This window comes from Stegastes partitus, unplaced genomic scaffold (genome assembly GCF_000690725.1).
Source record: "Stegastes partitus isolate 25-593 unplaced genomic scaffold, Stegastes_partitus-1.0.2 Scaffold274, whole genome shotgun sequence".
In the NCBI taxonomy this organism is placed as follows: domain Eukaryota; kingdom Metazoa; phylum Chordata; class Actinopteri; family Pomacentridae; genus Stegastes; species Stegastes partitus.
The window spans coordinates 540,487-568,003 of NW_007578005.1; the positions used below are offsets into that span (position 1 = coordinate 540,487).

General features: G+C 42.1%; 1 protein-coding gene across 2 annotated transcripts; it reads left to right on the forward strand.

Moving 5' to 3' along the window:
* Nucleotides 1-134: 134 nt before the first annotated feature.
* On the forward strand, nucleotides 135-27,517 carry LOC103357798 (disintegrin and metalloproteinase domain-containing protein 23). 2 transcript variants are annotated; one of them, XM_008282508.1, is made up of 26 exons: nucleotides 137-379; nucleotides 1,064-1,281; nucleotides 1,651-1,727; nucleotides 5,453-5,516; nucleotides 6,515-6,597; nucleotides 6,736-6,799; nucleotides 9,383-9,455; nucleotides 9,929-10,002; nucleotides 10,176-10,241; nucleotides 10,510-10,578; nucleotides 11,351-11,517; nucleotides 12,435-12,519; nucleotides 12,609-12,696; nucleotides 15,691-15,742; nucleotides 17,699-17,798; nucleotides 17,893-17,964; nucleotides 18,050-18,136; nucleotides 18,213-18,293; nucleotides 18,385-18,435; nucleotides 18,540-18,603; nucleotides 18,710-18,815; nucleotides 20,247-20,366; nucleotides 20,517-20,685; nucleotides 22,136-22,247; nucleotides 23,639-23,729; nucleotides 25,595-27,517. In XM_008282508.1, the coding sequence occupies exons 1-26, from the start codon at nucleotides 304-306 to the stop codon at nucleotides 25,638-25,640; spliced, it is 2,355 nt and encodes a 784-aa protein (XP_008280730.1). In that variant the 5' UTR covers nucleotides 137-303; the 3' UTR covers nucleotides 25,641-27,517. The 2 variants fall into 2 exon arrangements, with proteins under 2 accessions (XP_008280732.1, XP_008280730.1); XM_008282510.1 differs by lacking the exon at nucleotides 23,639-23,729 and having other exon boundaries at nucleotides 135-379.

Here is a 27,517-nt window from a genome sequence, read left to right on the forward strand (position 1 = left end):
GGCTACCGGTGGCCCACCGCGGCGAGGAAAGGACACGTTCGAGCTGATGAGGAGGAGCCTGGCTCCCGCTGGTTGACTTCCAGTAGCTGGCTGGCCACCGCCTTCTTTCTGCTCCCTCCCTCCCTCCTGACTCTCCTCCTCGCCCTCCTCCTCCTCCTCCTCAGCCGCTCCTGCTGCAGCAGAGCCCGGTGTCTCCATGAAGAAAGCCCCCCTGCACGGCACCTCCCCCGCCGCGATGGGCCGCCAGCTATTAACTGCGTTGATGTGTTGATATCGAGATATTTCAGTTATCAAATATGAATCATGCATTTGATATTTCTGGCCACTTTGCTCGTCAGCGTCCTCTCGCCTTGGCTTCATCCATCACTAGCTTCATCCGGTACGTATTGCAATACCCTGCTGCCTTCTTCTCTCTCTCTCTTTTTATGTTATTTTATTTCTGTCACTTTCATCTAATTAGGTGCACATTTCACTTTCTGTGTTTGGCTGAGATCACGTCTGATTCCTGTCCTGTGGGCGCGTTTGTAGCCACACACGGGGAATTACTGTATTTAATATGCGGCATCTTCAACGTGATGGTGCATGAGGGCAGACTACAGCATCCCAGCATCTTTTGTTCAGCTAATAAAAAAAACCAACAGTGCTCTTTGTTATGTGTGGTTGCCACATTTATAGTAACAGCATCTAAGACTCTTTTTCTTTTCCTGCTCAAGTGCGTGATTTTCTTGTTGTCTGAGGCTGTTGTTGGATCAGGTGCATTAGTCTGCTGCAGTTTTCACTTTGGCAACGAGCAAATCAAAAGTAGCTTTTTACCTCAATGAAGCAATGTATATTCTCAATGAGCACATTTAGCTGTCAGTGTACTACGGCATGTGACCAATGAAGCCCAACTGTGTCCTGAAAAATTGCATTAAAGCCACTATGCCTCAGTGTTATCAATGTGTTTCATGAATAAAGGATGACAGCTGGCTCTGGTGGTGTGTGTGTGTGTGCGTGCGTGTGTGTGCGCGCCCACTGGTCGATCCTGCTTTTTCATATCTGTGCGGTGGAAATTCCCTTGCAGTTTCTCAAGGAGTAGAGGACAAGGTTGAGAGGGACGCAGTGCCAGTACTGCTGAAGCAACAGGCGACTGCAGCACCGGCTACAGACAACACAACACACCATGCAGTAGAGCATGTGATCACCTACCCCTCGCGGTTAATCTACTACCTGAACGAGGACTCGGAGAGCACCTACCATGACCTGAACACCCAGGCCAAGAACCAACCCACAGAGGGCCAGGTAAGGAAGCGCAGGGGGAGTCACGGATGAGGGAGGCTGATGCTGTGAAAAGTTCCTAAGATGTGCGGTGAACTCCCCGATGTGGCTTGTGGTGTAAACCTTCAACCCCGTCGAGTTAGTCCGAGCACCACGCAGCACTTGAACAAACACGGTTTATGCGTTTCTTTAAGACCTGGAATGATGCCAGAGCAACCGTGCCGAAGGAGGCCTTTCGTTTTCCAGTATACGCACTGTACATTACCATCTGTCATTTTATGCCACACATCTGTTATTTGTGCACTGGGCCGCAGATGATGTTGAACATGGACTCTGGAGCATTCTAGACGCCGATATGATCTGATTAGTGACGACTCTTTTCCTCCTCTACAGGCAATCCACCTCGCCCAAGCCAGTTTCCAGTTAGAGGCCTTTGGCTCCAGATTTGTTCTGGATCTAACGCTGAACAAGTAAGTCCTCCTCATCTTGTCTGACTACGGTAATTCGTTTTGGTTAAATTTATTGATTTTGTTGGCTAAATCTCAGACTCTGTGGCCATTAAAGGCATTGATACCTAGCTTACAGGGGGGTTACTCTCTGTGTTTACTCTCTGTCGGATGCAGAAACAAGCATTTGAAATGAATAACATGTTTATTTGGAAATCTGTACGTTATTTTGTACAAAGTATTGTTTTCCTAAATTTCTGCAGTGAGTGAGTGCAAAGTTGGCATGACTCATAAAGCCACATCAGCTGCATTTATGGGAAATACATCAGTTGGAAAATAAACTTGAATTTGCCTCATTATAAACAGTATGTGCTGTCAAGGTCATGTTGACAGCACAGAGCTGAAAACTGCAGGATGTCAGTGTCTTTGTTCATGCTGGTGTTTTAGGAAGCGCTGCTTGTCCAAAGATTCTTGCCACAGCAGACCCACACTGACACACACACTGCACAGATACTATACAAACGATCATGCACTGCTATGTAGAATATTGTTAGGACTCTTTAAATGAAAGCTGTGGTGCAGGTTTTATTTCTTAAAGCAGAGCTATTTCGTTGAATAATTTTAACGTGGACCTACTAGAAGTTAAACTGCAATAGATTTTAAATAAAAGTCGAATTGATAGAGAAAAAAAATGGTCATGATCCAACCAAAATGCAAGTTTAAGGTCTAAAGTGCACCTCAATAAGGTTATTGATGGACTTGATGGGATGCACAGTTGAGCCATAAAGCCTGTGCACATGTGGTAAATGTCGTAGCCGTAGCAAAAACGACAACCTTTGTGATTCCCATCAGTAGCTGACTATTGGTTGTAAATCATAAGTATTACATGTCAGATCTGTGACTAATGCAGCATCAGTGGAGGATAACGTAATCAGCGAGACTGTAATTGAATAGGTCAGCTTGCTGGTTTCCAAGCACTAAGAGCAGCCTGAGTTCAGCTGCCAAACAGCTAGACAACAAAAGTCTTGAGTGAAGACTTCATAGGCCTGCATCAAAATGAGCCGACAGACGGTTATTCTGTGGTCTTCCATCACTGTCCCATACAGAGCGCTCAGTGGTATTGATTAGCTCCCTACATAAAGTAGCCAGTCTACATACGTGAAGGCTTAATGCACACGGGCACAAGGACTAAAAAATGCTTATTGGATTTCACGTCCCTTAATGGGATATAAAACTGGATTCTGTAATCTTATATTGTCGTCTATTGTGGCTGGATATTCAGCCTGTGTCTGAGTGACAATCGCAGATTACAGAGCCGTCATAGAGGAAGTGCTGTAAGCTTAAGCGCCTGCGAATTAGCGTTTACGTTGCCCTTTTAGAAGCTGTTGACACAGTAATGAAGTGGATGTTGCAAAGTGCAACTTTGGCTGCTCTTCCATCTTTGTAGCAGTTTGGGTATCATTTCAGTGCCAGCGTAGAGGCCGGCAAAGTGCAGATTTCAGCATCTATCTGGAGCAAATAGTATTTGTCTTGCTGTGCAAATGTACGACTCTAGAAATCTGTTAAGCTCTGTGTTGTTTGGAGATACATACATCGTATCAGGAAGGCCAGTGGGGGAGTCTTGTTCCGCCGCCGTGTCTGCAGCGTGTTTGCCTTTCTTCGCGCTACATTTATAATATTCTCTGAGGTTAACTTGAAATGAAAAGATGCATTGTCGCTTCAGTGTACATTCTGTGTGCGAATGTTTCATAGCATCATCACGTGTATTTACATGTAGCCTATGTTAAGTAGCAGAGAGGTAACTTTCTGTCCTCACAGAAGACACACTGCATCGTGTTTATCAAATGTTATCTCGTACATTTTAAGACTTTTAGGAGCCAACAGAACAAAATACAACAGCAAATCTTCACAGCAGCGAAGAGGCTGACCTTGATTCCCAGCTGTTTGCTTGTAGGTTATCTGTGAGATGCCTTTTTTTGTGTGAGAACAGGGGTTTGAATTCTGCTTAGTGTTGTAGCTGCGACAGTACTGATCTAAATATAGATAGGTCTGCAACCTGCCAATGGGTGCTACTTTATCTGCTCACCTCTTGCTGCACCTGGGTTTGCACGCTACCGAAGAGATGGTTTAAGCAAGTTAATGCGAGTCCCGCATTAAGAGAGCGTCAACGGAGCTGATTACCTCCTTTAAAACGGACCGTGGTTCCCTGGGAGGTTTTTCTCACCCTGCTGTGTTTCTGTGAATACTTTGGTGTTTGCTGACCTTTCCTCAGAGCATCTTCATTTATTAAAAGCGGATCATCGCATTGTCTGAGCGGCGTGACAGCGTCGTGCTGCCACAGGATTTTAGAGCTGCATTTGATCTGGTGCCAAGTGTGAGAACCTCCTGCAGTTTTTTTTTTTTTAGTCCTCCCTCTCTGCCTCACCTCTCTCTTGCTTTTCCTCTGCTGCTGCTGCTGCTTCTCCTGCTGCATTGTGGCACCTACGGGCCGAGAGACTCTCGAGGCAGGACTTTCCCCTCCCTCCTCGTGGTCTCACAGTCGTGCCTCTCACGGACATTTAAACAGACACACACCTTCAAGATGCTCATGTTCCAGCGCTTTATTTCCACACTCTGCAATGCCGCTGACCACCTACACACACACACACACACACACACACACACTCATACAAACACCAGTACACTCCGGTGTAGCCCACTCTTCTCGCCTCGCCTCATCTGTCATGCTATAAATAGCTCTTCACTCAGGAATCTCTCAGAGATGCTGCTCATGCCTCGACTCTCCTCTCATAATGGTGCACTTCCTGCTCACATGCTGCTGAGCATCACTCAAAAATGTCACACTGCCGGTGTCACAAGACAGATTCATCACTTCCATCCCCCCCCCCCCCCCCCACCGCTTTTCTTTTTTTTTTTTTTCCTCCACGCTGCGACACGGCTACATGTCCACAGAGAGGAGGATGTTTTTGATTTGCAAGGTTACTCAGAAAAAAGCGCCATTGTGGCAGAAATTGCAGTCTCTTGAAGTCAGCTAACAGATTGAGTGTGTGTAATGGTGAGGGACGCTGACTCAGACAGCAGGAACCGCCGGGAGGACCGTTGTGTTCAAGGTGAAGCCGAGGCCTCACAATCATTTATCACATTAGGGCCTCATTGGCAGCTTTCAGAAAGGGCTACTTGTTTCTGTTCCTGTTATCTGTGCTGTGTCTCAATCAGCCGTCTAATTTTGGTGAACACGAGGAAGAAACTTGTGAAAAAAAAAAAAAGTTCTTTCAGATGCTTGTTTTAGATTTTCTAATTGAACTTTGCATAATGAGTGAGAGCTTTCATCACAGTACAGTTTGTTTACATGTTTTTTGAGAGATTGTTCTTTTTTTTTCTTTTTCTTTTACCAAATCCAGTTTTGTTTGTGCAGCGTCTTGCAGGGTTCATTAATTATCCTCAGGAGTGCACGCATCATAATTTTTTCCGGAGGCCAGGCAACATTTAACATCTCCACCGCACTTTCGAGATGCCACGGGAGTGTTTGTGCAGCCTAATCCGGGCGCAGTGGCGATGAGTGTTCTTGTTTAAACGCCAGCCAAAGCACTACTCACCGCTAGTTTAAAAACCACAATATCTGAGTCAGAGAAAGCAAGAGTCAGACAGACAGACTAGCAGGCACTTGTGTGTTTTTATTGTCACTGCTGCATCATATCCCTCCACCTTAACTAACTGCGGTTTCTGCTTTTTTTTTGTTTTTTCATCAGTGACTTGCTGTCTTCAGATTATGTTGAGATCCACTATGAAGGAGGGAAACCTGTTCTGTCGAAGGTAAAATGCACACTGTCTGATTCTGCATCCTGTTTGCTCTGCTGTTTTCATCTTGTGTAGTCATGCTTGTTGTCGGTAAAAAAATAAAAGGCACAGATAGGCTTTATGGGAACATGAGGAAAGAGGCAGTGAAAGTAAACTACATTTGGGAAATTCATCTAAAAAAAAACAACTGCAGTTACATCGAGGTGATCTTTGCAGGATAAGCAAAAGAACAAAATGTACATATAGATAGATAGATAGATAGATAGATAGATAGATAGATAGATAGATAGATAGATAGATAGATAGATAGATAGATAGATAGATAGATAGATNTAGATAGATAGATAGATAGATAGATAGATAGATAGATAGATAGATAGATAGATAGATAGATAGATAGATAGATAGATAGATAGATAGATAGATTTGCATTTGAGCGTGCAACTGTATGGTTATATAAAACAGAAGGAAAGTGGAGATAGCTGCTGGTTCCTGCTGCTGCTGCTGCTGCTGCTGATTCAGGCAGAGAGCTGGGCTGGGCATACTGTAGCTGAATCAGCAGGGTTTTGCTCCCCTGCAGCTCCTGCTGGAGCTCTGGTCACATGACAAGGGAGAGAAATCACTCTGCAGTATCAGTGCAGGGTGGGATGGGTGAAGAGAGAGAGAGAGAGCAAGAAAGATAAAGAAAGAGAGAGATGTGGGGTGTGGTGGCGATGGAGGAGGAAGGGGGTTGTCCTCTGCTTACCCTGGGTCTGACAGCTGAGTCACTACTCGTGCCAGGACCCACCTTGCAAATGTATTAACTTCCAGCATAGATGGAGACCCCCTGCAGATATGCACAGCAAAACAGCCAAACAGGCATCTGTGACACAAGCTGTTACATTTTTAGAACTGCTAGGAAATTCAAGCGCGTGGTTCTGAGGTAGAGAACGTTCACTGTGTAAATCCTGCGTTAGCGGTAGAGCTGCTTTGCTGTGATGCTGCTTTGTAGCTGCTGTGTCTTCTTCCCGCAGGGCGGTGAGCACTGTTACTACCACGGCCAGGTGAGAGGGAACGATAACTCCCATGTGGCCTTATCTACCTGCAACGGGTTGCAGTAAGTGAACAGCAGCGTTTTGTGTGTAATCCTTGCTGTGTTCAGAATATCTCTGGATATACTCATCTCTGCTCCTTAGCGTCTATTGACTCAGTATCGACTGGCTTCTCTCCCTTTTCTTCTCCCTCTGCCCGGCAGCGGGATGTTTGACGATGGAGTCCATGTGTATCTAATTGAGCCCTTACAACAGACCCATTCAATTGTAAGTTATTCCTGTCGCAGAGAACCAAAATATAAATCACACAAATGTCCTCTGACACTCCTGAAACACATGCACAAGCCTCTCTACTGTTACTGCCTTTATGTTTGCAGCTGAGGATAATTTCTCCAAGGAAAGGCATGAGATAATAAGTCATGTCTGGCAAAAATGAATTCCAACATGTAATTAAATATAGCAGCTTATGATGTAGTATTCTAGTTCTAGTATTCAGACAGTGTGTACATGTTATGGTTTTATATGCTCCGTGGTTAAACAAATAGTATCGTCACTGTATATTATTCCATATTATATCATACAGCCCATTTGTTACCCCTCTAAACTTTGAACTGTTTCTGAGCGTTTTCTTCTTCTCCAGTCACATTTATACCCACTGTGTGCTCGTTTTTCTCTGCAATGTAAAGTCTTGCACCTCTGTGAAAACCATTGTTGGAAGAACAGAGAGTTTTAAAATGTCTTTTGTGCAGTATAACAAAGTCAGAATGCCATAAATCATAAAAAATAAAACACAAAGGTTGAATTTCTTGAATTATTTATTTTGCAAAAATTGAAAAAAGAAAACACTTGAATTCAACACATACACTTATTACCAGGATTGGAAAGAAAAACATGCACATACTATAGATATTTTATGAACTTCGATGTTTCATCTGTCTCCAATCTGCTCCGTATAAAAACAGTTCAGCCCAGTTTAGCCAAAAAAAAGTCCCTAAATTTTCGCCCCGTCCGTCAGTCACAGCTGAGTCACTAATGGCTTTACAGCTGCACTGGGGAGTGCACGGTTTTGTGGTTTTTATAGAATCTGGAGCAACTGCTTTATTTCTGGTAAACCTTTAAATAAGACATGACAGTGATTTTGATGAAACAGCAAGATCTGAAGCTTAGATTTGTTCAAGTCCCCTGACCGAACGGCACATCACAGACGAGGATTAATAGTATACCTGAGTAGTTTAAATCAATATCGTGGCATTTATTTGAATATTTTCAGACTGTAGTTGGCACCAAGATGTGGCAACGCAGGCATTTAATGTGTTAAACAAAACTGTTGGTATCAAATCTTTGCTACATCTTTCTATGTCTTTTATTTGGACCCCTATAATTTGTACTGCATGATATGATTATCAAAAGGAATAATTTGACTTTTTGGGACATTTCTTGCTGAGATTTAGATAAATATGAAGCAGCCACCAGCTACTTCAACTTAACATAAATGCTACTTTGTGAAAAGAATAAAAAAAATTACCTAAACCTCTGTATTCTGAGTGCAATCGCTGCAAACTTCTTTTTTTTAAAAAAACATTTCCTCCCCCCCCCCAGAGATTAAGTAAATGAGACCGTTTTTGTAGATATTGGTACGAATATGTGTTGCACGAGCTTTACAGGTGCTGGTAGGCAGATTTCAGCAGCTCTTTGGCCCTGTTTCCAGTCTTTGTGCTGAGCTGAGTGGCTTCTGGCTACAGCTTCATATTCAGACCTGAGAGTGATGTCAGTGTTCTCATCTAAGTTGCTGCAAGAAAGCATGTAATTTTATTTCTCCAACTCCTCATGTAAAAAAAATTGTATTAAATTATCACACAGCCCTAATTAGTAAAGAGGACAAAAATTAGAAAAAAATATGTGTCCATATGTTAAGTGGGTGGGTGGTCCTAGCCGTAGTCTGAGGCGGGTTTGGTCAGCTGGACAAACCAGACAGAAGCAAACAGTTGCTTCTATAGGCAATGGCTCTGAGTGACGTGACGGCTTCCTGCATTATTAACACGTAGATACACAGACATATACACATAAATAAATGAAGAAATACCAAAATAGATTCAATAAAAGCTGGTTTATGGACATGTAGAAATAAATGAAATGGTCCAATTCCATTAGCAAAATGTCATTATTTTTTGTTTATTTGTTTAGTAATTTTTTCCTTTCTTCAATTCTCTATAAATTCACAGTTTTACACTTCTATTTTGCATGAAAATCACATCTTAATTACCAGAGTTCAGAGTAAACACGAGCTGCTTTTCCTTCCAGCTGTCAACTCTTTTCAATTTGTGCAAGTTTAGTTTAGATGTTAGTTCGAGAAAGGTGGAAAACTTGGTTCTGATAAAGGGTGCATGCGACTAAGCACAATAAAACCAGCATAGTGAATAAATGATGATGTACTGAAGTCACGTGAGGCTTTCGCTGTTACTAGATTCTTCCAAAAGCACACAGCCGGTTGTTCAGTACCCCGCTCTATCCTTTGTCCAATTTGTTCTGCGTCACCAAGCTTCCCAACATGTTAATACATTTGTGCTTTTTCTTTTGCTTTAATTATGCCTCATCTCATTCTACAGTGGTATAATGGGGCCTGAGTGGAAAATTAGGACCACCTACTGCAAAGTTTGAATATTTACATAACAGTAGTAGACAGAAATGCGCACAAGTTCACGTTTTACTCTGCCAACTGACTGAGAATTGGGTTGAAATTCGTGACACATTTGGATGAAAACCCGACCGCCATCCCTCTTGCCTGCCTGCCTGCCTGCCTGTCCCAGTTCCTCTTCAATCTTTTTACACTTGCTCGCCTCGCCCCTGCAGGATACAGCTGCAAGGCCTCACAAACTAAGAAGAACAGCTTCCCTTCCCTGGAACAATGATTCAGAGGAACAGGGTGAGTTCCATCACTGTCATCTGCTTACACAACCTTCTCCATCACTCTTATGCTTCTGACCAACGCCACACTTCTCTCTGACCCTGACATTATCTTCCCTACGCATGTTCGGCCAAAGCACGCACGTACGGCCGCGAGTGGTTACAGCTGAGTTTTAGTGGTTTTTACAAGAGGAAGTGAAAATACATGAGAAACTGACTGGTTTGTATTTGAGTTAATGTTATCAAATGAACCAAATACTGTTTTGTTTACTTCCAGAAAGCTTTGTCTTTCTCCCACTCCTGCCTCTTTTTTCTAGAGCGCTTCATGGGGAATTTAAGGAGACAACTTCGAAATTTCTGTTAAAAAAAATCACATGCAAAACCCATTCCTGTTACTTGACCTGGTAAAATAAAAAGCCTGCGCAGTTGTAAATACTTAATAAGTGCGTTGAACTGTCACTGTTTCTTGGTGTGTGTGTTGCGTGTTTGCAGTGGAGGAGGAGGAGGAGCAGCTCTTCTCCGAGCTGGATGAATTATCCTGGCTGAAGCGCAGGAAAAAGCGAGCAGTAAGTCTCTGATTTCATTCCTTTTTAAAGTAATGCATCAACTTCAGTGCACCCGCCCTTGATTCATTACGTAATGAGTGCACGATAATAACTTTACAGTAGTGTGCATGGTCAAACCTGTGGTGATGCAAGGACTCCAAATTATACCTTGTCACTGGTGTTTTGTTTTGCAGATGCCTCGCAGTGTGTTTGAGGAGATGAAGTATTTGGAAGTCATGATAGTCAGCGACCACAGTATGGTATGTGACTTCACTGGAAGCGGCGACGACTTTAAAGGCCTGCCTTGACTCCTTTCATACTGACTATAGCTGTTAATTTCTCATACAGCCTGCATAGAAACAACTCATTAATATTTTAGACTTAGTCTGCTTCTTTCCCACAAGAGGGAGCAGTGTTCCTGAATGCAGCACCCTTTGCATCATACAGGGTGCATCATCAAATCACTGCAGCTTATTCATCTTATCTCGTTTTTTAATGTTTTTTTATTTTGTCTCTTTCTGTCTGCAGTTTAAACGACACAAGAACAAGCAGCACACGAAGAATTTTGCCAAGTCAGTAGTGAATCTTGTGGATGGTGTGAGTAAGCTTTTCAGTTATCCTTTTGAATGATGTGTAGTGTTTTGCTTTAGATGCCGCTTTTAGAATTCATATCCCAACAGTTAATCTTTTTTTATGGATTGTCCTTCACTGACATGTCCTCCTTTGTGACAATAAAGAAAAATTGGTGGTCCCTTGACTTTTCATCTAGTGCCATCAGAAAGTCAAAGGTCAGTTAGCCCATACTATGAACTCTGCATCTACAATATGGATTAGTCCCCAGATATCAGACTTTTCCTATAGCATCACAAGGCAGGACAAGATTTGACTTTGGACAGTACTTAATGGTTTATAGATTCAAGGATCAAGATTATATTAATTGTTCAACAAGGAGAAATTTGCTCTTCTTCTTTAATCTTAACAAAATAAAAAGGCACAACAGTATCAGCGATATTCAAGTACCAGCAAAACTACCGACATTCCCATCAGTTGTTCCTGAGCGCTAATAGGAAACTGTCACAGAGCTGCAAGCATAATTTTGTTTCTTGCAGTTTGCTGCCTGAGTTCATACCATGTAGAGGATTCAAGACAGTTTCAGGTTTAAAATACATCCACGCTGGCTCGTCTCGTGTCTTATCACCCCCCTTATTCCTCCCTATTCGTTCCCAGTGTGCTACATCCGCTCGTCTGTCCTCCTCAGGCAGTTCAGATTGAAATTTACACCCAGTGTTGCTCTCCTCTCCCTGTGCTGCTCTGTCTCTCTGCTCTGTCTTTCTTTGCTGCTCCCATTCACTGCGTGCTTCAATGGCAGATCTTCAAAGACCAGTTACATACACGCGTGGTGCTTGTTGCTGTGGAGATCTGGACGGACAAGGATCACATCCCCATAAGTGTGAGGCCGCTGGAAATGCTGCGAGATTTCGCCAAGTACAGGCAGCAAAGCATCAAGCACCCCGCCGATTCCGTGCAGCTCCTCTCGTAAGTTCTCTCGTCGGACAGAATCCTTTCCAGTGAGCAGAAGTGTTTAGGTGATAGTTTGACTCTCCTGTGGTTTTATTATGTTCTTTTCATGTGTTGTTTAGAAGGTATTGGTGGGTTAAACCATTCTCTGGAATGGTCCATTGTACTTACTTTGGGATTGCAAGTATAATGAATAATATGAAAATGTACTTGGTGAGTCGTTTCTAGCTTTTGGGGGCCTGATACAGAATCCTTTGAAATCCCACACAGAAGCGACTCATGTTTGGAGAGCAGAGGGAAAATTGCTTCTTACTGTGACTGAGTTTGGACCCTTAATTACCAAAAGTGTCAATTTATAATTTGGGTAAAAAAAAATGCAAATGGTGGCCGCTTGCCTGTCATGGCAACGTGCATAATCTGCATATAACAGAAGATGAGTGCCTCTCTAAGTACTATATTAACTGTCCATCTATGTCCAAATTTATTTAAATACTAGGCACCTACTAGGAGGAAAAAAATGCATCCATTTAGGTAATATTGTTATCCTTCATTCTTCTTTGGTGCTGTTATTTTTGTCATTCTTGTATTTTTTATGGTACTTGAACTCCATACTGTCTGCAATAAAGTCGGTTCCGACCACTAATCGTGTGACGATTGCAATAAAGTTGAGCAAGAGCTTAGTTTGACATCATTTCCATGCAACTTTTTGTGCTCATTTTCTACTCTGTACGTCTTTGTGAGTCCATGGTGCTCTCAGTGTGCACGTGACTTGCAGTTGTAGCTAACTGAGACTATTCTGTGTCTTCAGAAGTACAAATTTACATTAAGTATTTGTCTAAGTTCACTTTTTTTTCGACAGACCTAATTCTTCTGTTGTGTTTTTACCGTCCGTGTGTTGTTCACGTCTTCCTCTTTGTCCTCCGTCACTCCTGTAGAAATGTGACCTTCCACTACCGCAGAAGCAGCACCGCGTACTTTGGAGGCATGTGTTCAGTGAGCCGTGGAGTCGGGGTCAATGAGGTCAGATTTGCTGTCAAACATGCAGCATCACGGTGTGCGTGCATCGCAGACTGCAGGTGAATAATCTCTGCTCTCTGTCGTGCCCACAGTACGGCACCACCTGGTCCATGGTGGGGTCTCTATCCCAGAGCCTGGCACAGAACCTGGGCATCCAGTGGGACCCGGCATCCAAGAGAAGTATACATGAAACACATTTCATTAACTCACAGCTAAAGTAAGGGAGGTAGGAAAGTCAGGGCTGAACTCACAAGGTTCCTGGCACCTAAATTACAACTAACATCAGCAGTAGTTTTATTGTGGACCCTGTGGTCGCCCATCTCGGTTTATTTCTCCTCTCTGTCAAAGCCCAACAGCAGTGGAATAACAACACCCCACTGAAGTCAGCGTGACCTTTTCAGACTTTACCTCAGTCCTAAAAAAACACTCCGATACAACTGTAAGCCCTGTGCCGCAGCACTGAGGGTACTTTTAGTGGTTTCTGAGAGAGATGCACTTTTTGATGACATCTAGCTCTTGTTCCAAAGAATTCTAAATGCACTTACTGTAAGCTGTTTCTGGTACATCAGTATAATGTAATTTATTGGGTAATTTACTGAGATTTTGAGATATCCGGCTCCTCTGTGGCCAATTAAAAGAAAAAAACATATACAAAAAAAAAAAACCCTGTCCCTAAAGCAGTTTGTGGTATGAGTTGAATAATAATGTTGGAAAGTAACTAAATACATATACTCAAGTACTGCACTTAAGAACAAATCTGAGGTACTTGTAATCTACTTGAGAATTTCTATTATCTTGTCCCTTGTGCTTCTACTTCACCACATCTCAAATGCTTTTTTTTTCTTGTTTCTTTTTGTGCAAACTCCACACAGAAAGGCCCAGAGTCCGATTAACAAAACAAAATATAATAATTAATTGAATTACATTATTAACAAATAGGTCTTTATTGGTTCCCAGAGAAGAATTCACAAGCTACCCAGCAGCATGTGAAGTAATATAGAACATATGATGAGTTCATTTGCAAAAACAGATAACTCCATTTTTGTAGATTTTCAGAAAAACGTATTTTTTTGTTGTTTGCTTGAGATGATATCAATCAAACTGAAGTTGAGTGGATTTGACTCAGTAGAAATGACATGACAAGAATAGAGATAAGTTTGATATTGTCTCAGGTAGACGATGGAGAAGTGGGTTTTCTGAAGGTTTGTGAAGATGGAGTTATCTGTTTTTGCAAATGAACTCTTCATATATAGATAAATTAAAATTAGCCCCATGTTTCCCCCGTTGCCACATAAAACATCAATGCGTCACATAAAGATCTGAGTACATGTTTCACCGCTGCTGCTTAGTCTGAGACATGCTCGTTTAGATGGCATGTTTCTTTTGAATTCTTCAGATTTCATATTTCAGCAGCAGAGAATTCTATTGCCTTTCACTCTGCTGACACAATGGAAGATTTTCTAAACTAAAATACTTGGCATGGCGAGATACTCACAGGAGTAAATAGGATAACATTTTTCATATTCAAATTTCGGAGTATTTTATTTACACAAAAGCAGCCTATTATAATAGTTAATGGTCAATATAGGATTGTACATTTTGATATTATTTTGTTTTATAAACTGTTGTTTTACATTTTAGGTCCATTGATCCATCCATTATCTATACAACGCTTAATCCTCACTAGGGTCACGGGGGGCTGACTTAGGGTGAAGGCAGAGGACATCCTGGACAGGTCACCAGTCCATCACAGGGCCACACTTAGAGACAACCAAGCACACTCACATTCACACCTACGGACAATTTAGAATCACCAAGCCAGAGAACCTGGGGAGAACCCACGCTGCACGGGGAGAACATGCAAACTCAACACAGAAAGATTCCGGGTGACGCGAACCGGCGACCTTCTTGCTGTGAGCCACCTTGCAGCCCCATTTTAGGTCTAGCAATTCAAATGTCTTTAGGCATTTAATCCTTCAAGACAAAAGAAACCTGCTACAATTACAATAATTATCTGAGCAAAAAAACTGTCAAAACAGAAAAAAATAAGTTTCAACTTCTTGACAGTCTTTGAACTAGTCAACTGTGACGTGCAGTTCTGTCAGGAAGACAACCAAGTCTAAGCTTAACATTATAATAGTCCATTCAAATCATCTTTATTGTATGTGTCTGAAAATATTGCCAAAAACCAGATACGATGCAAACAACAAATTGTGCATTTCTTGGCACGACAGAAAAGCTGCTAATGACTAGGCTGTGACTAATAGTCCCATGACAACATTTGGGGAGTTTTCAGCTCGACTTCAGACTATTTTTACACGGAGCAGCAAGGAGACAAGTTTGTTAACAATGACAAAATGTCGGTAACACATCTATAGTACGTAGAGCCACCATTTTTTCAAGTATTGGTTGGCACTGTGGGCACTTGGAAAAGGGTTATACATATTGATAGTGACGTATTTTAATTTTTGTAAACTAAATAATCCAAGAAATTCTGCTTTCTTATAGTGTTTTTTTTATGATTTATGGCACCGTTACTCTGTTATGCTCTACTTTTTTTCATAGGACTTTATATTGCAGTAAAAATAGAGCCCACAGTTAGTAAAATGTAACAGAAGCAACAAAACAAACCAAAAAAAACGCATACAAACGGTGTGTGAGGGTGCCTGTGAAACAAAAAAAGGTGTTTTTTTGATGGGATCAAACTGTCTCTTTAGATTTAATGCCAGGAGTGACAGATGGAGAGATGAGCTCATTGTCTTTGAAAAAAAAAGTGGTCCAAAAGTAGACTGCGTCGTGTCCGGCTCGAAAAAGGATTTGTGCCATCAGATTTGAGATCACAGTGCTTAATGAGGCAAAGTCATCAAACAGCTGCCAGGCTAGAAATCGCAAGCTCCAGAAAAATGCTAACCGTCAGCAAAATTCTTTTTATGGTCCCAAAACTGGCCGACAGTGAGCATGTCAGTGAGAAACAGAGAGGAGGAATTCTTCATTATTCAGCAGAAAGCTTCGGGTATCAGGTGCTAAATCCACTAGTTAATGACGCTGCTCATCATTTTAACACATCCCATTGAATCTCTTTCTTTTTGTTTTAAATCCAGTGTGTGGACGTCTGTTTTCTCTCTCACCTTGTTTCTTCCTGTGTTTTTCCTGCTCTCTGTGTCCTGTTTGCAGAGGAATGTGGTTGTGCTAACCTGTGGGCTGGCTGCATAATGGAGGACACTGGGTAATGTCCTGAGACACACTCACACACACACTCACACACACACACAGAGCGATAGTGGGACAATAAAAGACTCTTGTTCGTGTGCTCTAAGTAATGTAATAATCACCACTCTGGGAATGAGAGAATTGTTCGGTTTTCATTCATTACTGCGTGTATTAATTAATTCTGAATCCCTGCCTGGTTTCAATCTGTTTGCTTTGTTCTGTTACAGTTTTAACCACATATCCAGTCAGTTATATAGTATAAATGAACCCATTTACACTTGAAACAGAAAAATAGCTTAGTGAAGGTATAGAAAGGGTCAACAGGCATCACTTTTTCATCATCCTGCTATCGCTAATTACTCTGTTTTCTCTGTTCACCTGCACTATCTTGTCTTTTTGTCGACCGCCGTGGTCAATTTATTTTTTAATTCCTTGAGCATTTCACTGCATCTGAGGCATGTAACAACAGATGCATCTACAATCTCAGTAATCTAAAAAATCTGCATATAAACATGCAAAGTTTGTTGGCAGGATTTTGGCGCCACGAGCCTTCTGCTTTCCATTTGTTGTCCAGTTATATCTGAACGGGTCGTGGTTACATGCAGGTTGTGGAGAGCAAAAGAGGCTGACGACATTGGCTCATCTCGAAATCATCGGCAATCATCTGATGACAAGTTGGCTTTTTTATTAACTTTTTTTATTTGTCTGCATTCATATACAGGTATTTGTTGATAGAGGTTAGCCAGAATTCCACCTGGGCCTGTAACAGGAAGTCTTCTCTTATCAGAGTGTCCACTGGCTGCACCGGAAGCTCAACAACACTGGCTGGTGCCCAAAGAGGTCAAGTCATCAGACAATTGCCGATGGGTCCCCAGATTGCAATACAAGAAGCAAAAAAGAAAAACATGTTTATTTAGCTGTAAGGAGGATATGTTACAATCCAGCCGGGACTGAGAACAAAAGGCTGCCTGGTGTTCTACTGATAAGATAAGACAGAGAAGATCTTGTTTGACACGATTTGAATGTAAACTGATTCATGTTCTGACCTTGTTCTTGGATTTTGCTCAGAGGGTACTTTAGGTCGTAAGAATCACTGAATTTAGTTCCCCCAATATAAGGCATTATATAATGGGCAAAGTGTTTAATTTGCAAAATAGCACACAAGAGGCACATTTTTGTGTCCGATCGAAGGCTGTTGGGAGATGTCTTTTTCACTTCAGAACTGAAAGTGGGATTGCGAGTGTGTGAAGACACGTCCCGTCTTACAGTTACAGTCAGTGCTGTCAGTACAGTACAGTCTGGGACCTGAACGTATAATTGAAACAAATACACGTCCATTATTCAAGCTCCTGTCAAGCAAGTCCACACACTGCTGATTAAACCTGTCAGCGGCAGGTAAATCTCTGTCTTTTGCAGTATACTGGAGTTTTAAATACAGTTTGTGACATTCCCACTCTGGCCTTTTACATTAACCGGCAATGGCTGGTTTACCAGAGCAGAGACGGGGAGTAACCGTAGCAACGGAGACGGAGTGGGCTACAGAAAGTTTAAGTGTAGTGGAGCTCAAAACTGAAAGATCAAAGAAGCATCCAAGAAACGTTTCTGATGCTCCAGACAAAAAAGAAACTTAATTGAGAGGAGGGATTATAGTTATATTCATTCTAAACACATTTCACCAGTGTTTAAATGACTTTGACTGCCAGAAGGGGGAGACAAAAGCTCCGCACTGCAAGTTTAAAAGATAAAACTAGTACTTTTTCTATATTTTTCTTGTTGTTGTTAACAGATAAGACCAAAGCAAGTGTTGTCTGCGTATCCAGAGTGTGATTTAGATCATTCTTATGTGGTTTACAGCTTCATTGTTACTAAAAACATACTTTATATAGAATATGAGCATCAGGAAAGCTACTTATCACAACATTGGACTTTTATAACTAATGAAATATCGCCCTGACTTTCTTTCACTTTGCAGAGTGCAACACCCACAGAGATTCTCCAAATGCAGCATCACAGACTACAAGGAGTTCCTCTTGAAAGGTGGAGGCTCGTGTCTGTTTAACAGACCAACCAAGGTCAGATGCCCACAGTTATACCTCCCTCTTTACGTGCCACAAAAGCTATACGTCACACTTGCTCGCTTTATGTCGCCTTGTCTTCTTTTGGCAGCTGTTTGAGGTGGCAGATTGCGGGAACGGATTTGTAGAAGTGGGAGAGGAGTGCGACTGTGGAACGAGAACGGTAGGTTTGTTTTTCCTTCAGTATGTCTTTGTCTGTTTGTCGTCAGCTGTTTGTACAGATGAGTCAAACTCATCTTGTCCTTCAGGATTGCACCAGAGAATGCTGTAAGAAGTGTTCCCTCGCCAACGGGGCCCACTGCAGTGATGGGCCGTGCTGCAACACCACATGTCTGGTATGAGCGCGGCGTTTTATTTAAGTTCTACAGCAGAAACTATTCAATTCTGAAACCTTTTGTCTTCTCTCGACAGTTCTACCCTCGAGGCTACAGTTGTCGCTATGCTGTGAATGACTGTGATATCTCAGAGACCTGCTCTGGAGACTCTGGACAGGTCTTGTGTTTTGCACGCTCGATTTGCTTCCAATTGTAATGGTTCATTCTTTGCATGTTACAGATGATGCTTTCTGTTTGTAACTTTGCAGTGCCCTCCCAACCTTCATAAGCAGGATGGTTACCTCTGCCAGGTCAACCAGGTATGAAATGCACTTTTTTTTTCATCCAGACAGGAGCAGCTATGCACCAGAAGAGTAGCTGAGGAGAATCAAACTCATTATTTGTTGTCTCTCTTTGTCTGAAGGGACGCTGCTACAACGGAGAGTGCAAGACCAGAGAGAACCAGTGCAAATACATCTGGGGCTCCAGTAAGAACAACACTCCTTTGATTCACATTAGATGCTGCTGTCAGAGCATCAAAAACATGTTTCTCATCAGAGTCTGTGCAGCTCACCCGTCTTCTCTTTGTTTCAGAGGCTGGAGGTTCGGAGAAGTTCTGCTACGAGAAGCTGAACACGGAGGGCACAGAGAAAGGCAACTGTGGGAAGGATGGAGACAAATGGGTCCAGTGTAGCAAACAGTGAGTTACAAATGAAGACATTACAGGGAAATTCAATCAACTGTGACATTTCCTCTGTACATGTGAGGAAAGTATCTCCTCCCATAACTTTATAGCATCAGAATTGGGCCTAACTTTTCAAAACTGATAACTTAACTTTCACACCCACTTCACGCAGGGATTAACTAGTTGTGCAGAGGTGCAATAGTTTGAACATTTCTCTCAGGCTCTCAGGCTTTTTCCACACCTTTGAGTGTGGTAGTTTGGAGAAAGGTTGTTTGATTTGATTCTAAGAATACACCCGGCCTTTTGTCCTGATTCACAGATGGTCACTTTCAGGTTCCTGGTTATTTTGCAGCAACCCAACAGATGGCAACAGAGGACAGTTCTCTTAAAGGAATATAGACTTGAAAGGATTGTGTTTTAAAAACTGTCTCTTCATTCCTATGAGTGCACGTGCTAAAATGTTTCTCTCTTCCTTGCTTTCTGTAGTTTTCAATTTCAGTCAGTATTTAAAAAAATGAATTCCAGCTGGAGTCACAATGTCATAACTGGTAATACTGTTGTGTAATACACTCATGTTAAAAAGGAGGGATTGTAAGTGCCTTGTTTTTTTAACTGTAGAAAGTTTTCTGCAACAAGAAACAAATGTAAAATCTCCAGGAAGACAGTGGAGGGACTGTCAAGTTAATTTAATTTATAAAGTGCATTTAAAAGCGGCTACCATTAATCAAAGCGCTTTGACAAGTAATTTAAAATTACATTAGATAGTTAAAATGAAAATGAATGCATGTGTGGCTGTAACAGATTCAGTGAAAGCAATCATCATGTTATGGCTCCACATCTGTACAGATGTCATTTTAAGAATCCCTCCAAGAGACTACAACTATGACATAATGTATGGAGACATCAACCACAGAAGACCTATTCTGTCAACAGAAAGTCAGACAAAATAACAAAACAACTTTCTATAAAGTACTAACATCTAAACCAATCAGCTGTTAGTTGTGCTGGAGGTAGAGATCAACTTTGGCACCTGGTTCCAAAAACTTTAGTGCGGTTATTGCTGCCTACATTTGCATGATGTTGGGATCAAGCTGGACAGAAATCTAATCAGTATTTATTGTGAGGTGCAGATTTAGCTCGTATAAAATAAGTAGAAGGAAGAGAGAAGAGGTGTCAACTTGCTAAGAGCTTTCCATTAGTTTATTATTTAAATTTTTTTTTCCAGGGTTCATTTTTTCCTTTTTGTTTTGTCCATTTCCTTGCTAATAAATGGTACTTCTGTTGCATCCACTCTGTCTATCAACCTGCTTCTTCAACAAAAACATTATCTGCTCTTTATATGAGATGGCAGAGCATCGGTGATAATCGATGAGGCAGATCTGAAAAGTCAAAATGTGCTTTGGGTGGAAGAGTGGAGTCTGCACACGTTTCTCTTATCTCTTACAGCGACGTGTTCTGTGGTTACCTTTTGTGTACCAACGTTGGCCGAGTCCCACGCATCGGAATGATGAAGGGAGAAGTTAACCCCACCTCCTTCAATCACCAAGGCAACGTGATACAGTGCACGTAAACAAATGTTTACTTTATTACCACGCTTGTTGAGTCCTGGAGACTGACTCATTACAGACTGTGCTCCTTTTGCGGTTTTATTTTCTAATCAGATCTGATCCCCTTCTCTCTCTCCTCACCTCTCCTCCGTCCTCATATTTCTCTCAGTGGTGCCCATGTCCTTTTGGATGATGACACTGATTTAGGCTACGTGGAGGACGGGACCCCCTGTGGGCCGTCAATGATGTGCCTTGACCGCAAGTGTCTGCCCATCCAGTCACTCAACATGAGCACCTGCCCCAGCGGACCTAATGGACAGGTGTGCTCTGCCCATGGGGTGAGTCCTGCTGCACACCCACCTACAGTTTACTCATAGGAGATCCACTTAGGACTGACTTCCCAGGTGGATTAACAAATTAAAAGTCCTTAATTCAATTATCATCATAAACTGGACAAATGTGCACAAACACTGGGATATAAATGGGGTTTGCCTTGAATTTTGTGATTGAAATGTCAAACATCTTATAAAAATAGGCCGTCAAATCTGCTTCAATTTAGATTTTCTGGGGGGAAAAGTTGCAGAATAAAACTTTTTTCAGTCTCATCAAGGACTGAACACTCTTCAGTTCACGGATCGCTCTGACATCAACGGTATCAGGATGGGCTCAGTCAATTTACAGCTGATATTTACTTGAACATCTGTCTCACATCTGGCCTACCTGACTGCCTATAAGTGATAACTAGAGTTACAATTCATCAACACAGACATTAATGCTGGAAAACAATTGACATGGTGGTAACTGTGGTTCTGTTGTTGTACAATTTCAGCACTTAAATGAAATGCAGACTTTATTAACATGCATTATATGAACAATAATCTATATTTTATGGCTGTTTTGTTTTTCTTTTTAATTGTATTTAAAAGTCTGTAAAACTACAAATTATCTTTGAAATAACAACTAAACAGTTATTTTAAGTATTGTATCAATAACACAAAATTCCATTTATTATTTTTTTGTGTGCATTATGTATCCAGTATTTTTTCTAATAATTATCTATAATTAAAGGTCTTTTTTATTTAATAATTGGTTGATATTGGAATTTTTCATCTGAATATATTAAACACAAGTGTTGTGGAATCAATAGTGGCGTGTGCTTTATTTGTCTTCCAAAATAAGACAATCCTAATTATAATAAGTATAATATTTCACAATACTGAACATGTGCTAACACTTTATTCACAGTGTTGAAATAGTTTAGTCTAAATTTGCAAGACACAGCTGTTTCATTGCAGAACTTTTAGGTCTATCAGTTTATTGAAGGTGTCTGATGGTAACAGTTTAGGAAAATCTATAAAATACCAACATGTCTCCACAAAACATACGATGAAAATGTCAGTACATTTATTGCTTTTGCGCGTCCTTCAGATTAGGATGTTTTACTTTCATTTTACGCATCCTGTTTGCCAACAGGAGCACTTCCAGTTTATTTTTGTAACCGTTCGCTTGGTTTCAGTCCGTTTTGTTTCTCTTGTTCCTTCCATTGTTGTGTAATGCAACCAGATTAGGTTCTGCTTGAGCTGCTGTCGGCTGACCTGTCTTAAAAATGCCACAAAGTGTAGAACTGAGCTAAAAAATAACCTCCTATAAATATCCAGTGTGAAGAAAGCTGCTGGGAACGAACCCCTCGGGTATAGTTCTCAAAAATAAGCCTGATGTGTCAGCGCCTTTATTTAGAGCTCCTGCATCCTCTTCAGCACCTCATCTGTTTCTGTCTGCTCTGTACAGGTGTGCAACAATGAAGCCACATGCACCTGTGACACCACCTGGGCGGGGACAGACTGTAGCATGCCTGACCCGCCTAAAGAGCCTGAAGTCACTAAGGATGAAGAACCCAAGGGTCGGTTTCCCTTTTTTCAGCCTCTGCCATCTGAAAAAATGAATAACACACAAGTTTATGTGCACTCATTTAACTAAGCCAAGATTCACATTGATCATATATATAGATATATTGATATATTGTTCTGCAATATTACAATGTCATTCTCAGTCTCGCTGCTAGATCTGAGTCAACACAGATTCCTGCAACTTGAGTTTCACAGGTGTACTGTGCTCGTAAAGACTACCAATGTTAAAAAAAAAAAAAAAAAAAAAAAGATGCAGATGGAAAGCGATTATAAAAGCAGTGTTATGTATGTTTAGTTGAGCTGTACACCTGATGCTTTGACCACAGGGGGGACGGGGAGGTGCTTAAGGGGGGCGGGAAGCATCCGTCTCACTTCATCCATGACTCTGAAGCAGAAGCCTGCTATTTGTTTTTGACAGGGTGGTAATAATGCTCCTTTTCCCTCTGCACAGTGAGCGTGGCCACTAACAGGCTGATAGGGGCAGTAGCAGGGACCATTCTGGCCCTGGGGGTGATTTTTGGAGGCACAGGGTGGGGAATAGAGTAAGCATCTTTAACCCTTTCACAGCTCTTCCTCTCATAGTGGTGCCTCAGTGTGCGGGCGGTCTCGTGAGCCGGCCTGAGCCCGTGTGTGCGTCCCGGTGGCTTTGTGTTTTCTTGTGTGTTGGTGATGAACCATATAATTGTCATGTGATTGGATGTATTCAGTGTCGTGTGATTGATTGATGGATTTCCCCTCCTTCCTAATCTCCCTTCCCTCCTTCCTTCCTTCCTCCTTCCTCCTCTTCCTCCTTCCCGTTGTTCCCCCATTACTACGAGCCTCTTTCTTCATGCTCCCTCTTCCTCCCTTTTCTTTCTCTTATTCTTAGTCGTTATGTGGTTGCTCCTGTGATCCTCTCCTTTCTGGGGCATGTGGGGCAGTTAGATGAAAACAGTCCTGAGAAGTGTCCAGCTTAGCGACCTGGCTTGTCAGTCAGTGGTAGGCTGTGTGGTGACTGGGACCCCTAAAAACATTTTGTACCGCTCATACTTATACATATCACCTGTCAATCTCTGTTTAATTAAACCTCTACAGTGATGGATACCCTGGGTCTAGTCTTCTGCACAACCTTAACAGACAAACCACTGATAATCACTACCTCAACTGACACCAGATAAATGTAAATATTCCCAGGGCGTTTGCTTGATTACATTCAAACCACGTCACACACTAACGGGGACTGGAAAGCATGCAAAATACATTCTCAGATCCGATCATTTTACTGTAATAGTATACTTATGGTATGTTTTCTGTTCCATGTGAAATCGTCATTGTATAGTTACATGTTATTGGTACAGTAAGTGAGTATAGAAACTCATGTCTTTTTCCCCATAACCCTTTACAGGTCCTAGTGCCACCAATCTAATAATAGGCTCCATCGCCGGAGCCATCCTTGTGGCTGCCATAGTGCTGGGGGGGACTGGATGGGGCTTTAAGTAAGCAACACGCCGCATGCCTCTCCTGCTGTAACTCTAGCATCCCTGCTGCTTCTAGACACCAGGGTTTGAGCTCCTGCTACAGAATATTGGACCCCAGGGTGGACGAAACACGAGCACAGAGAAGCCGTTATCGCACACATGAAAAGGAACACACATCTGAAGTGGTTGCTTTACGAAGGAGGAAGTGGAGGATTTTTCACACGCATTAATGCGATTTGGAGAGACACTGGGGGCGTCTGTGCATCTGTAGCAAAACCTCAAACTGATTAGACGGGCAGAGCTCAATGCTTGACATGCATGTTCAGTGAAGGAGCCGATAACTCATGAAACAGAGGGGAAAGAGTACTTTTGACAGCTAAATGGTTAAAAAAATATAAACTGTGTATGCTTGTATTAAGAAAAATCCTACTCCCCTCTGAGATCCAAAGATAGATGTAGCATGTCTGAGTAGCTAGGAACAATAGATTATGTTAAATAAGTTCCAGTCTACCGCTGATTAGCCTGCTGTCTTGAGCAACAGGGGTGTTACACATTTTAATCTAAACAGACCTGAGGACTAATTGAGAAATACAATCCTGCAGCCACCGAAGCATGCCAGATAGCGAAGCATCATGGTTGTCACGAAAACAGCAAATAAAAAAAAATTAAAAAATAAAAGAACAAAAGAAAATAGATCAAGATACGAAACATTTCTGCATGTTGACTTGTTGATTTGGAGGAGGTCAGTTCATTGCACAAAGGCTGAGCCAAACCCAGAGTGATTTGGTCCAGGGTTGTCGAGCTCTCATCACTTCCGTGATCTTTTTTCTCAATCCGTCACCCTTTTTTGAGGCTGAGACTTTAAATGGAGTGGTGAGAGCGACACAGAGAGAGAGACAGAGAGAGAGACAGAGAGAAGCCAGGACCTTTTTGTTGCCTGCAGCCTTTGTGCCATGGCTGGCCACACCCACCTGGATGGCCAGGCTCCGCCCTAGAGCAGAGCAGGACTCTCGGACCCCGCCCACACCAGCTGCCATTGCTGCCTGCTTCACAGACCTGGTACAGACACGGCGCATTGCACTGCATGAACCACGCACAACAATAGTGCCACCTTCAACTGGCCTACTATTGGAACAGGTGCATGACAGAGTGATAGAAGCCCCACAGCAAGCCACAGTACGGGGAGGTTATGCATCACTCCTGTTGTCGTATTCGTTGTTGTCCCACTGTTGTGGTAGTAGTTCTTGTTGCTGCTGCTGCTGCTGTGGTTGTTGTTTATGTGGTTGTCTCCTCTTTCCCTCCTCTATAGAGTATATTTTATGTTAGCTCTTTCCTCCCAGATGGTTATGTTTTGAGTGGAACTAATGTCTTTCCCATCAAAACTGGTAATGAGACATGTCTCCTACACTTCACGTTGTACACTGATGTTGCACGCACCAGCCAGTCGGCACTTGTCTGCAAGAAGGCATCAGAGGGTATTTACGATTGTTAAACTTCAAAATTAGGTTATTTTGAAAGCAGACTTTGAAAAAAATGGGTAAATGTTCTAATTTAGGTCAGATCTGACCGCTTGTACATCATCATAAACAGAGAAGGTTTGTGATTTTGAATACCTCTGACTGTCTTTTTGCAGGAAAGGCTGAATCGGCCAACGTGGACCAGCCTTTCCTCACTTCAGTGTCTTCAGACTTTAAGTCCTTAGAAAGTGCACAATGGGAACACTTTCATTTGGCACTCTTGAATGGGACCAAAAACACTATTTACAGCACTGTGTTATGAGCACAACTGGAGAGACGAGTGCGGTCGCTTGTCCAGGTTGCCCTAGCTGTGTTGCAGACATCGTTATTGCAGACTCTGACTCCTGTTTCTTATCTCCTCACAAGAAATGTGAAGAAACGGCGATACGACCCCAACGCCACAGCCATTTAACCCAAGGAGAGATGGCAATCACAGACGGACTCCTCCAAGGCTTCCTTAGTTGGCTACCTGACAGCTGGACTGCACTTATTGCTGCTGATCTTTGGCATTAGATTTACTTGAAAAAGACATAGTGGACATTTTAACAAATTCCATCGTAGTGACATTATAAATGCAGCCTTCTCAACTCCACCTCACCCATGTAACAACTGAACCCCCCCCGACCTCTTTCCCCGCCTCCCTCACTCCCACGCCCCTCCACCCTGATCTCTAGAGTGACAGAGCTCCTCTTCCATCCTTTAGTGCCAGTGCACAGGCGTTCAGGCGGAATCCACACCACTCTCTCACCTGGCATGATTATCCACACAAAGCGTGCTGCTTGCTGGCCTCCTGGCATGAAGAGCCCTCTTTACAGGGCTCTGCATGGCTACCAAAGCTATGAATATACCGCAAAAAAACAAAAAAAAAACAATAAAAAAAAAAAACATACAAAGAGAAAAAAAAATATTCCAGTGCAGGAGAAAGCCTCGTTAAAAACCGAAACCCGGTGGAAGGCCTGTTTAAAGCTCCTGTAGTTCATGTTTAGGTGCTGCAGAAGATAAAGGAGGCTGCATGTGAGGTCCCATAAGGGCAGTGCAGACCACATAGTGAATGCACACACACAACTACAACTACTGTACATAAATAAGGAGTTCAGGTTTGGAATTGACAGCATATTTTACAAGGACATCAATTGCTTTTGTTTTTTTATCTCAGCATGTTGTATAGCGGGTGTTTTTGGCAATGTTATTGAAGAAGGAAAAAAGAAAAGAAGAAGACCGCGATTATGATTTGGGCTGAAAATTGAAGTCAAAAGTGGACAAAGCAACTGTGGTGTCGAGGAGAAGCGTGTCAGTTCTAGAGAGATTCAGACTGTGATCACGTTCGATTAAACGTCACGAGATTTTTTTCCCCCACCCCTCCCTCTGAAGTATCCTCAACAGTGACTCAAAAGCCAAAGAACCAATCACCTGAACATATGGATGTTGTTGCACACAGAGCACTTTCCCCCCCTCTGTCTGCAGCCAGTGGTGCCTCTCGTACTGCTGAGGGCATGAAGTCTGTCCGTGCAGGCGCTCACTTAACAGTCCTCATCAACACCCACTATACTTGGCTTAGCCTTTTTGCTCTCATAAACTCTTAGTAGGAATCAAGTTCAGCTCTACTGGTAACGCTGCATGCAATCACTATAGTGGGCTTATAATTCTATATGGGAGTCCCCCAAAATCCGCAAGAAAAATATGCTACAAAAGATAGGTGCATGTCAAACAACAACAACAAAAAAAAACATTTAACTTTTATTTACTATGCAAAGAGAGATATTGCACAAAAGTATGGGTAATAGTGATATCAATATAGACATGGAATTACAAAAAAAAAAAAACAACAACCTGCTAATCAGCTAATCTTTTGTATTTGGCCACTCCCACCTCTCCTTTCATTTCGCTTCAACGTACTCAAACTGTGGATGGACAAATAAATAAAAAAAAAGAAGAAGAAGTGAATTAATATTTCCAGTGAAAAGCGAGAGAGCACCCTTTTACATTTGTGGAACTGAAAAAAAAAAAAAATCATTTTTGTGTGTTTTTCATCCGATCTGATATTTTTAATCACACACAAACGCACACACACACACAAACACACACACTGTATGGTGCCTGTACATATTGAGGCCTGAACAGTTTCCTTGTGCAGGGCTATCATTTCCAGTCCAGCTGATAGTTGGTGTGTTCCAGGTGCTGCCATAGCACTGGCATCGTTGTAATCCTCCATGTTACTCATCGTCTGGTGTCCCTCTCTCACTGCATCATGTACAGTTGGACCGATTAATAAACTACTGACAAATTTTA